Here is a 13,213-nt window from a genome sequence, read left to right as displayed (position 1 = left end):
TCTGCATTCACTTTGGTTGTATCGTTAATGATTAAATTTAGAGTATGAGCAGCACATGGCACGTAAAAAGCTTGAGGATTTTTGTTCAAAAGCAAATTTTGGAGCCCATATTTTTTCCCTTTCAGATTTGCCCCATTGTCGTACCCTTGACCTAGCATGTCTTCAATGGGAATGTTCCATTTTTCCAGTTGTTTCATTATTGTTGCACATAAACCACATCCTGTGGAATCTGATATATCTGCAAAACCTAAAACGTTTTCCCAGATCTTGACAATTCCATTGTCACAGAAAACAAAGCGAATAATAATGGTCATTTGTTCTGTTTTACTTGCATCAGGTGTGCAGTCTAAAATTATGGAATAATATTTAGATTTTCGAATTGATTAATAAAGTTGTATCCCTGATTGCATTACTTAAAGTTTCCAATATTTCATTTTGACTGTCTTTACTCAAATAGCGTACTCTATTGTTTCATTGTAGGGCCCTTTCAACATGATTTTCCATAACGGGATCAAACTTCGCAAATAGTTCGACTAATTTTTAAAAAATTGCCATTATTCCTTTTATATAATTGTGAGATGATTCACGAAAAGCTAAATTTTGGCTACCAAGGAATTTTATAATTTCAATCAAACGTTCTAAAACACTCGTCCAATGTTTCTTTTCCATTTCATACATGCTTTGAGTCTGGCAATCAATAGTAGTTTTGTTTTTTAAATTTTTATCAAGTTCCTTCCATTTTAAGAAATTTTTCATGAGTTAAACTAGTCTCATGTCTATGCAAAGTTGTACTTAGATTTCTCCAATCGTTATAACCTTCTACAAGACTACTTGATTCAGTAGGTGCGAAAAGTTTGCAAAAAAACAGAATTTAAAGTTTTGGAATAAATGAGCCATGTTCTTGGCACGAGCTCACCATTTTCCATTTTTCTATTATAATACGTGTCACCAAATTTACGACCATATGTATCTCGGGGATATATTCAATTTTTCTTTTAAACAGGCCCCATTTCAATTAAAACAACTGATAATTTTTCATCAATATTTCTCCATTCACCTGGATCGTCTAAATTTACAGAGACTAACAATGTGTTAGTTTTGTGGTCAACTACAACTAAATCTTCTCCTAACTGTTTTTCATTTAAATCATACATCTTGTTATCTGGGAGTTGGGATTTAGCCGACAAAATTGTATTCTTATTGGTTAAACCAAAATAAAAAATGGTGGTACAACATGACAAAATTTCATGCCGGCTGGAGCGTTGCCCAGTTAAACTAGGGCCCCTGTTGTTTTCACCAGGGAACCAGGGCGAACAGCGAAAAGTCAGCTACTGGAAAAAATCTGAAAACAAACCCCAACTCAACATCACCAGAGTTAAAGATCGGTACTATCAACGTAAGAAGCCTGAATGGCAAAGAAATGGAGCTAGCTCAGGAATTAGATAAGTACCAAATCAACATAATAGGGGTGACTGAAACAAAAAAAGACCAAAACTGGTGACATCTTTCTGAGCAATAAATACAAATTGTTATATTCAGGCAATGACAATCAAGAAAAAGAAGGCGTAGCCATAGTATTCAACACAAAATACGAGGCTAATCTTCTTGAATGGCACTCAGTCTCAAGTAGAGTAATGTGGGCAAATATGAGAATGGGGAACTGGACAATGAGACTTATTTGTGTCTATGGTCCCACAGAAGGTTCTACTAAGGTAGAAGTGGAGAAATTTTTTCAGGCTTTAGAAAAAGCAACTGACACAATGAAAAAGGAAAAGTTGGTCTTTGTTGGGGATCTAAATAGCAGAGTAGGAAATGATTGTGAGACATACAAAAATATTTTGGGAAAATTTGGAGAAAAGAGAAAAGCCAAATACCTGTTAAATTTCTGCTCAGGACATGACATGGACTGGTTATTACTAACACCATGTTCCAACATAAAAATGTGCACAAATTCACATGAAGAGAAGAGGCAAAGATTAAAAAAGTCTCAATGACTATGTTATTGTTGATAGTGATGTTTTTTTCTCCCTGGTGCAAGACACCAGACTGTACAGAGGATTTGAAATTGGAAGTGATCACTATTTAGTCTTGAGAAGGATAAAATTGAATTTCATATTGAAAAGAATGACATGTAAGAAAGTTTTAAAGCGAATAAAAGTTGAGCAGCTCTCAGATGTGAACTGTAGACTAAAATACACAAAGATTATTGAAGAAAAAATGAAAGAGTTTGAGAACAGGAATCAAACCTTGGAGATTCCGTGGCAAACTCTGAAGAAAACGTTGATTTATTCTGCCAGAGAGGCATGTGGTGAGGTTGTCTGCAAGGATAAAAAAATCAGAACTCCCTGGTGGACACAGGAAGTTAAAGAGGCAGTGAAGGAAAAGAAGAAAGCATATCAAAAGTTCCTGTCAAATAAGTCAGCTTGTGCTCTTAGAGAATATAGACACAAATGCAAGAATGCTAAACACTGTGTAAAACTAGCTAAACAAAAGTCATGGGAGGACTTTGGCAAGAATATAGAAAATAAATATCAAGAAGGTGGCAAAATATTCTGGAGGTTGTTGAAGAAGCTTAAGAATAGAGGAAAGAGTGCTATAAAAGGAGTTAGAGATGATAAAGATGACATGAAAATGGGAGAAAAAGATATCCTTGAAGTATGCAGTAATTACTTTGAAAAACTGCTAAATGAAACAAGCAGTGATGATAGCACAGTGGTAAAAAACACTGACCAGGTATGCAGTCAGGAATACATATCCATACTTGAAGTAGAAAAAGCCATCAAAGGTGGAAAGGCAGCAGGAGTAGATGATATTCGACCAGAAATGCTGAAGTATGGTGGGATAAGAGTTTTATAGTGGCCTGGACTATAGTTCAGAAAGCCTGGACAGAGGGACGAATTCCCGATGATTGGAGTAGAGCCCTCATGGTACCAATATATAAAAAGGGAAATAAACAATGTGAGAATTACAGAGGTATTTCTCTACTGAGTGTTCCTGGCAAGATCTATGCAAGTATACTTGAGAAACGGTTGAGAAGAATTGTGGAAGAAAAGCTTGGCGAAGAACAAGCTGGATTCAGACCAAATAGAGGCTGTCAGGATCAGATCTTCACTTTACGACAAATTGACGAGAAAGCATGGGAATATAACAAAGATCTGTATTTAAGTTTTGTCGATTTGGAAAAGGCATATGACAAGGTGCAAAGAGAGAAGCTATTCAATACGCTGCAGTTATGTGGTGTCAATGGGGCATTATATCAAGCAATACTTAGTCTTTATTTAAGTTGTAAGTCAGCAGTTAGAATTGAAGGAAGTACAGGGAGATGGTTTAATGTTAAATCTGGTGTGAGACAAGGATGTACATTATCCCCTCTGTTATTCATTATCTATATGGATAACATTATGAAGGAAAGTGGTATTAAACATGATATCAAAATTGGAGATGTTAATGTCAGCTCTTTGCTTTATACGGATGATGTTATACTTCTAAATAAATCCGCTACAAGTCTGCAAGATTCTCCGACTAAATTGAATAGCTGTTGTAATAGATATGGTATGAAGGTCAGCAATAAAAAGACAAAGACAATGAAAATAGGCAGAATCATTGAAAATGTCAACTGTGTTGTGAATGGAGAACCTGTGGAACAAGTAAAACATATCAGCTACTTAGGCACGATTTTTACTGAAGATGGTAAATTAAATATAGAAATAGACAACAGAATCAGCAAAGCTGATATGGTGGGAAGTCAATTGAATAAATTCATATGGAATAAGAGAGAAATTAGTCGGAACACTAAATTAGCTGTATACAAGACAGTGTTCAAACCAGTTTTAACTTATGGATCTGAGAGCTGGGTCAGAAGTAAAACACTTGACCAAAGACTAGAGACTGCAGATATGAGAGTCCTGAGAAAGATTAGAGGCGTGAATAGATGGCATCAATGGCAATATCATATTAAAAACGAGGATATTAAGAAAGAACTTAACATTCTCAGCATCCAATAATGCGTTAGCAGAGCTAATCTCAGGTGGTATGGTCACTTAAACAGAATGGACGAGAAAAGATTAGCAAAACAAGTGTTCTCTGCAAAACGACTCAGAGGAAGACCAAGATATAGGTGGATTGATACGGTACAAAGTGCCTGAGACGATAGAAATATAAGATCTGATAATGTTGGAGTCTTGACAAGTAACAGACTGATTTGGAGGAAAATTGTCGATAGGAAGTTAGTAATGATGTAATTTTTTTTCATGTAGTACTATCATATCCTGTACACCACTTGAGGGTACATGGCAGGAATTTGATGATGATCTTGTTATCTTGTTCAATAGTTGCAATAGTACTTTCATGAAAACTGGATGATGTGCACGGTTCTTCAACTCTGATTTCTGATATATCGAGTTGGTTACAATCTGCATCAGAATATTTTAATATTTTAACAAATTTATTAAGAGCCCAGTTTGTTTCTTAATATCTCCTTCTTTCGCAGAATGACGTTTACGATTGTGTGCACTGGATAACTTTTTTTAATTTTTGATTCCATTTCTATTTTATACTCAAAAGAAATTATTACACAACGCAACACAGTGACGAAATAATAGCTGCACTGCCCTACTGTCAGTAGCCTTCTGAGATGCGTACCATATGACTGGTTAACTAGCAACAAATGTTTTGTACGAAAATTCAAAAAGACTGCAGTAGACACAACATTCAACATTCTGCAGGCAAGCATTTGGCCTGCTCTTGCTGCAAAATTGTAAACAGCTGGCTGATCAAAGAGGCGGCAATATACAATTTTTTTAAATTTTTATTCGGTGTATCCAGCCTTATTTATTTTAATATGATCGTTTTAAGAATTTTTTGTTTTTATGATAAAAATTTTGTTTCTTAAAAATGAACTTATGAACTGTGCCCCGGCAGCAGTGTCCCCTTCGTATGCCCGCTTCCGCCGGCCCTGAGTATGATAGCTGGTGTGTGTAGTATGTGGCCTCCCTCGATGAGTCTCTCTTAATAATAATAATATCATTTCTGCTCTCCGACATACTGTATGAACTGAAATTCTATGGAATAGATGTTTGGGAAGTCTTAAGGTGGTAGATGATTTTTATTGCCACAAATAATGTTCTTCTGTTAAGAATTTTTCTCAGTGGTTTTAAAAGAGAAAATGCAACTTATTAAATATAATCTCACTCCAACATATTCTAGAACCATGGTTGCACTTTGGATCACATACAGTTTTATCTGGCATTGTATGAATGATGAGCCAGCAAAACTGAAATTCTACAGAACAGATGTTTGGCAAGTCTTAAGGTTGTAGACCTCACATCGAAATACTTCACACTGAAAAACTTTTGCTTCAAACTAAGATCAATTTTGCTTGATTTTAATACTACAACGAACTGTTATAACACACTGAATAAAGCTTGTTTGATTGTTAAGGTCAATTACTTTCCCTCACTGCTAATGATTTTTTACAATTTCAGATATTCGATGGCCAATTAAATCTCAAATGCATACACAGATCAAGAAGTTAGGATTGTTTTGAAATGAAGACCTGTATATTTTTATTCATCCCATTTATAATGGTTGAGAAATAGAAGAACACTATCATTAAAATATTTATCCACAGTGAGATGCCACATGTAACTCCTTACCTGTGTTGTTTGACTAAAGTACAATCTCCACCTTCAGAGGAGCTCAAATTATATATATACAAGTAACCATCAGCTGATGCCACTAATACACGAAGAATTTTCTGAATTCTGTAATAAAAAGCATTAAACAAATTAATAATAATAAACAATAAAGCAGAGAATATTTAAAACAAATTCAATGAGAAAGGAAATGCATATCAAAAATTCTCAACTAATTCAAATTATTTTTGGATACCTTCATACCAGTTCACTGTTTTTGAACCAAGGTGTGCAATATGGTAGTAGGGATGTCACAAAATGTATAACTTAACAAGGAAATGCAAGTATGTTTATCAAAATACAGACCCAATATAAAAGGAATTTGAAAACCAGATCAAATTTATCATTGACACTCATTTCATGTATTTCATTAAAACTGGAGAGGGGAGGACATTTCCTTGATTTGTTATAAAACCTTTCTTTTTTTTTTTTTTTTTTTTTTTTAACAAAGGGTCTCAAAGTTTTGGATATTTCCTTCAGTGTGTCACATAGGCAAAAAGAGTGTTGGAAAGCACTATACTATATCAAGGATACAACAGAAAATATCTTAATTGAATTAACCATCTCTGGCAAAATTTTTAGCCACTATAAGTGATATGCATGATGACACAAAAAGAGTATAGTATGAACTACCATTTAGAGTCCAATAAAAACTGAGCAAAACTAAGCATTATATTACTGAAAAACTGACAATTATGTGGGATGTTTTACACATTTGTTTTCCACAACTGAAAACGTTTAAGTCATTTCTATTTGAATCTGGTCTATAAAACAGATGTGTAAAATGTTAGAAAATGTTACATATTAGAAAATGTGCATAAAGGAGCTTCACAGCTCCTTTATGCACATTTTCTAATAGAGAATAATAGACAGAACAGAGAATAACTTTCATATATAATTTTTGATCCACCTTCAATCTTCACTTTCTTCAAAATCTTAACATTCTTATATGAAGATATGCGACTTTTCTATTTGACCAACACAAGGCATCTCATAAACTCCTGTGAAGTCCTTCATGGGAGTGGAAGCTAACTTGTAGATCAAGCCTTTCTTGCAGAAAGTTTTCTTCAGATTTTGTTACTCATTTTTAAGCGCCCCCCCCCCCCCAATAATATTGGTTTCAGTTTACAATTCACTTCCAAAAGTTGCTCATCGACTTGGATTCTTGTTAAAACTTTCAAACACATTTTTCTTTTCGACATGATACTGATTTTCATTCTGTTCAAAACTAAATGGTGATCACCTTCCATTTCGAATCCACTGTATGCTTGTATTATGAACAAGTCTGAAGATATTGTTAACAATAAGACTAATTTCTTGAGAGTTCATACTGACTAGTCCATATCTTGCAGAAGTTATTATTACAAGAGAACTCCAGAAAATCAAGGATTCATCAAAGAAGGCCACACATCATTCACACCACCTGTAATACCTTCTCATGAATTCATTCAGATTATCTACACTCACCACCTCCAAAGGCAAGCCAATCATATACCACTCTACAAGAGAAAAATCTGGCTCTCACCCCTTTTCTGATTCATTCATTCTCAACTTCTATGGACTTCTCATCCTCTCCCCACTCTCCATAAAATGAAAAATTCCATCTACTGGTATCATGTATGATCTTTTCAAAAGTTTGTAGGTTTCTATCATGCCACCTGTTTGCTAGCATCTGATCCACAAATTCTCGATTTGCTCTGATAATCTACATTGCAGTTCCGATATCATTTAACACTCTCCTTTGTATCCTCTCCACTGTATATGCATCCACTTTGGAAATCAGGAGACCAGATCTATGCACAACAGACCAGACAAGGTTGCGGGTTCGAACCACTTGGCCAACCAGGCCAGCAATTACTCTGATATCTTGCATCATCGGCAAATAGCTATGTCTCCTGTTAAATCCTTCCCAATGTCATCAGTGTCAAGAATGAACAATGGACAAGGATTGATCCTGGAATACACTACTGGATGCCTTAAATTTTGAGACTCACATTCTCCAAACGCAACTTTAATATCCACCAGTCAGCGATCCTCTTATCCAAACTAGTAGTTTATAATCCAATCCCATATCCTCCAACTTATACAATAGCCTTCCATGCTGAATCCTGTCAAAAATTTTAGAAAAGTGAAGGAGTATCATGGTGTATTAACTCAACTTATCAAACTCTGTCACTTATAAAATGTGAGAAAGTTATTCAAACATGACTTTCCCTTAATAAACCCATTTCTACAATAATAATAAACCAAAAATAATAAACCCTTGACCATAGATGGCAACACTATTGGCAAGATATTTTTTTTCTAAGTTGGTACATCTGTCATGAGAATCCATGTGAAATTGCAAGTCATTCTATCAAGTAGAAATGGATAAAATTGGTATCGTGCAGTAATAAAATTCTTTGTAAAAGAAGGTTTAACGGCAAAAGAAATTCATTCGAAGTTCATAAAAGTTTATTCACAAAAGACAATTAAGAAATGGGCTGCCAAGTTCAAATGTGGCCGTACCAGCCTCGAAGATGATCCACATGAAGGACGTCCAAAAAGTGTAACAGCACCAGAAATCATTGATCAAGTGCACGATATGGTATTGGATGACTGGCGATTCAAAGTGCGTGAAATTGCTGAGACTATAAGCATTTCAAAAGAACGTGTAGGATATACTTGCACGAAGAATTGCAAACGAAAAAGCTTTGCGCAAGATGGGTGCCGTGCTTGCTCACAGCAGAGCAAAAACACACTCGCATGAAAATCTCTAAACAGTACTTGGAGCGTTTTAACAAGAATAAAACTGATTATGTGCATCAATTTACTATTATGGATGAGACTTGGATTCACCATTACACACCAGAATCCAAACAGCAGTCAAAACAGTGGACAGAAGCTGGTTGTTCGGTGCCAAAGAAGATAAAGTCGGTTCCATCAGCAGGAAAGGTCATGGCACTGGTGTTTTGAGATGCTAAAGGCATTTTGTTTATTAATTATCTTGAAAAGGGTAAAGCAATAACGGGAGGAATATTATTCCGATCTTTTAACCAGACTAGATGAAAAAATTTGTGAGAAAAGACCCGGTTTGATGAAGAAAAAAATCATCTTTCATCAGGACAATGCACCTGTCCACAAAGGTGTTTTGGCAATGGGAAAATTAAGGGATTTGCACTATGAATTGTTGGAACATCCATCCTATTCCCCAGATTTGGCTCCCTCTGACTTCCATCTCTTCCCAAAACTAAAACTCTTCCTCATTAGTCAGTGTTTTTCTTCAAATCAAGAGGTGATTGCAGCTGTAGAGTGGTATTTTGCAGATCTTACTGAGAACCACTACAGGAATGGGATAATGGCACTGGAGCATTGCTGGAATAAATGTATTAGTCTTAAGGGAGATTATGTTGAAAAATAAAAATAATTTTGAAATTATAAATTTGTTTTTTCATTGTTAGGCCGAGAACTTTTCAGACCACCTTCGTATATGATATCTCTTACCAACTTTTTTCAAAATCTTTCTTGGCACCACTCTTGTGCAATGGGATCATCATATATGCTTTCCATTCATGTGAAATCTCTCCGGTGCTATGACAAACTATACAGCCAGGATAATAAGGAATAGTCAGTTCAGCTGAACACTTTAGTCTCCATGCTGATATCCCATCAGGCCCAATTGCCAGAAGGGATACTATTCAGTTTATGTAAAAACAGTAGTACCTCCTTCTCCTCTCATACAGCTGAGTTTATTCATTTGCTGTACAGTTTTTTTTCATTCATCCACATAATTTTTCACAGCAATGAGCTATATGTTGCATACACCAGGTCGACAGTTCTTCTTAGTGAAATTGGTGTTTATTAGTTTATAATATGTATCTGCTACCCACATGATATATGCATCTAATAGTTATTCTCTCATATTCTTTCTTTTACTTGCAACAATGATAGGATTCTTCTGGTTGGTTTTTTCTAACAGATCCAGTTTCTTTTGATACAAATAATTCGTTTTCTGTACTATAACTCTTCTTGCCTGCACCTTATAATTTTCATAACTTCTATAATCCTTATGCACACAGTATTCCTTCCACATGTTTTCTTGTCTTGCTTAATATTATTGCAGATCCATTTCACACTCAGCCTGTTTATTTTTTGATCTCTGGAGACACATTCTGATATTGCATCATTTAAGTATTTTTAAATACTTTACAATCTTTCCCATCTGAAAATCAATACCATGAGAATGAACTTAGTATTCTCCTCAGATGGTCCTAATTTCCCGCTTTGTAGTTCAGTATGTAACCACCCTTCCTGAATGGAATATCAATAAATTTAGCTACTTCTCAGGTCAGTGCAGCATGATCATTGTTACCAACTAGAGGTAGAATAGCCATGTCTGAAACAAACTCCTCCCCTCTTCCTTCCTTACATCATAATATCTAACATTCTTTGACCTCAAGTTCCTTCCGTTACATGCTGCTCGAGGAAGTTGTCTTGAAACAGCTCATTAAATTTGGTTTCATTCTTATGAGATCTGACTGCTACTCAATGTTTGGAAAACTCAAGTCATCCATCTTTAGCCCTACTGAACCCCTGACATTCTTTGCTGCAAGTACTAACTTCTTCCATTCTTTTCTGTCTTAAGCTCTTTCAGTGCAGTCCAGGATTCCATTCCAGCTAAGTCTTTTTTGGATGTGATTCAAGAGTTCAGAAAGATTAGGGTAGTGAATAGATGGTACCAATGACAGTATCAAACAGTGGGAATTCATGGGTTTGCAAACTCTAGCATGGTATGTCAGTTATGATGAATGCACAAGTGCCACCCTTGTGGCAGAAGTGTGTGGTGCGTAATTTGGGCAGTTGAGGTGGACAGTGGTTGTTGCAGTTGCCAGTAGGATTCTGAAAGAATAGTAGTTTGGGTTTTGATGACTGTAGGTGGTGGTGGTGGTGGTGGTAGTAGTACACAGTGTTTATATTGATGTTTAGGCCCATGGATGTTGGTGAAGTGGATGAGGAACTTTTCTTAGTGAGAATTATTGTTGTTGGTTGTTTGGTTGGATTTTTTTTTTTTTTTTTTTGGCAAGAAACTTCCCAAAATTTGGGAAACATTAATCATCAGAAATTTGCATCCCACAAATGTCCACAGAGTGTGCACCACCTAGATAGGTCTTAAGTATCATATCCACACATTTCATTTAGTATTGTGTTACCTTTGTGTGTCTGTTACAAGTGTTACTCCCGGAAGATGTCTTGGTGACACACGATATATTGGAAGCATTAAAGTGGTTTTTAATCCTTTCTTAGTGCTATCAATATTCCACTAAACCTCCAACATGATGTCCTCCTAGCATTTAAGCCTTAACACACAGAGTTACAATAATGAGGAATGCAAAAATTGAACTACGAGAAAGAAGATATGCAAAAAGAAAAATCCAAGAAAATGTTTTTACTGTGTAGCAAAGTAAAAGAAATAATGACTATGGAAGAACAACCTCAGTGAATGTGGATGACAGGAACCTGTCAGGCATTTTACAAATATCTGAGCAGTTAATCACTTTACTAAGGTATTAGCTATATGAATGCTGAGGCAAAGCTATTGTGAGAGGTGAATTCAATCACAACAGTATGAATTAACAGCACCTCTGACTTAGTGGTTCAACATGAGTCTCAACATAAATACAATATCAAATGAGAAGAACCACCACATTTTGTATACAGGTAGTCGTCGACTTACGACCATGTTACGTTCTGACCGACCGACCAGTCGTAAAGCGATCTGGACATAAGTCGGACCAGTTTAGGTAAATCACACAGTGTACAACACAATTGGTTTACTATTTACAAAAATAAAAAATATTATGAAAAAGATATCAAATACTGTATAAAACCTAAAAAATATTTTATCTTAAAGAACTCAACAAAACATATGTAGAAAATAGATAAGAAATATTTTACTGACCACTCGTGCTTGGCTGCGGGTCGTCAATGCCGCCACTTGATGTAGTGGGAGTTGTTTTTCTCATAAACATGTTGATTTTTGTCTGAATTGTTTGTGTCCTTTTCTGATTCTAAATTTCGCGGTATGGCTGAAAAGCATCTTGTACCATGTGTTCAATCCCTGCAAATCGTTCGATGTTTGGGTCCATTTCCTCAAAATATGTAAGAAGTTTATTTAGTAGAGAAAAACCTTCAGATAACTCTCTAGTGGTGAATTTTCTTTCTGGTTCTTCCTCATCTTCCATCATTTTTTCTTCCAAAGTAATAAGTTCTTCATTCGTAAGTTATCCAGATTCTTGCTCTAGCAGCTCCTCAACATCTTCCACTTCAATGTCTAAAGAAAGTCCATTTGCCGGTGTTACAATATTTTCTGTAACCATTTCAATTCATGTTGACTATCAAATTCATCATTAACAAAACGCTGGACACAGTTTTTCCAGATTTCATTCATGCATTTCTTTGTCACACCCTCCCACGCGGCCACAATATTTTTGATGCATTTATAAATATCGTACTGTTTCCAAAACTCTCACATAGTTCTCGGTAGGCATCTGTTGCGGCTATAGCTTGGGCGAAAGTATTTGGTGGCAAATAAAAAACTTTTATATCTGGATGGAGGTGGATGGCCAGGTGCATTATCTAAGATTAATACAATTTTGAAAGGAATTTCTTTCTCGAAGCAATATTTACGAACTTGAGGTACAAAACAATTTAGAAACCAGTCTTCAAACAATGTTTGAGTCATCCAGGCTTTTTGGTTTGAACGGAAGTATACAGGCAGAGTGTTCTTGTTTACATTCTTGAACGCACGGGGATTTTCAGAATGATAAATTAAAAAAGGCTTCAGTTTAAAACCTGTGATGTTCCCGCCAAGAAGCAAAGTCAGCCTATCTTTAAGTGTCTTAAAACCAGGCATGCTTTTGGCTTTTTGGTGAATGTAAGTGCATTCTGGCATCCTTTTCCACAACAATCCAGTCTCATCCACATTGAAAAGCTGCTCTGGTTGATACCCTCCTTCCGTAATTATTTCATCCCGACTTTTAACAAACTCTTGAGCTCCTTCCACATCTGCACTTGCTGATTCTCCAGTGACTCGAACCCTATGAAGGTTGAATCTTCTTTTGAATCTTTTGAACAATCCTGCACTTGCTATAAATGTCTGAGTGTAATCTTTTCCGGCACGTTCCTTCAGCGTCTGAAAGAGACTTCTAGCCTTCGACTGCACTGTAAGAAGGCTTAAGGGTGTTCGCTTCTGTATCTGATCTTCCATCCAAAGAAACAATAATTATTCCATTTCATGGATGGGCCCTGTACGTTGTTTCGTTATCACTGTTGCTCGCATGGGTACTGAACCTTTAACAACTTCACGAATCCTTTCTTTGTCTTTCAAAATCGTCGACACTGTAGAATGAGATAACTTAAAACCATGTGCGATCGCATTCACCTTCTTTCCTTCTTCATGCTGCTTGATCACTTCCAATTTTGTGTCTAAATCAATGGCCTTTCTTGACAGGTCTAGGAGTAGACAAAGGCACTTTCCTCTT

General features: G+C 35.9%; 1 protein-coding gene across 1 annotated transcript in view; it reads right to left on the bottom strand.

The window, feature by feature from the left end:
* Nucleotides 1-13,213, bottom strand: part of Atg18a (Autophagy-related 18a) — a 208,753-nt gene that overhangs the window by 73,999 nt on the left and 121,541 nt on the right. Inside the window, exon 9 of the mRNA XM_090415570.1 lies at nucleotides 5,655-5,762. Within this exon, the coding sequence (XP_090271696.1) occupies nucleotides 5,655-5,762 (108 nt within the window). The remainder of the gene's footprint in view (nucleotides 1-5,654; nucleotides 5,763-13,213) is intronic.

Source organism: Typopeltis vanoorti, chromosome 3 (assembly GCF_054136105.1).
Source record: "Typopeltis vanoorti isolate ZY-2024b chromosome 3, IOZ_Tvanoo_1.0, whole genome shotgun sequence".
In the NCBI taxonomy this organism is placed as follows: domain Eukaryota; kingdom Metazoa; phylum Arthropoda; class Arachnida; order Uropygi; family Thelyphonidae; genus Typopeltis; species Typopeltis vanoorti.
Note: the sequence above shows the minus strand (reverse complement) of the source record. Positions and strands in the feature narration are given on the sequence as shown.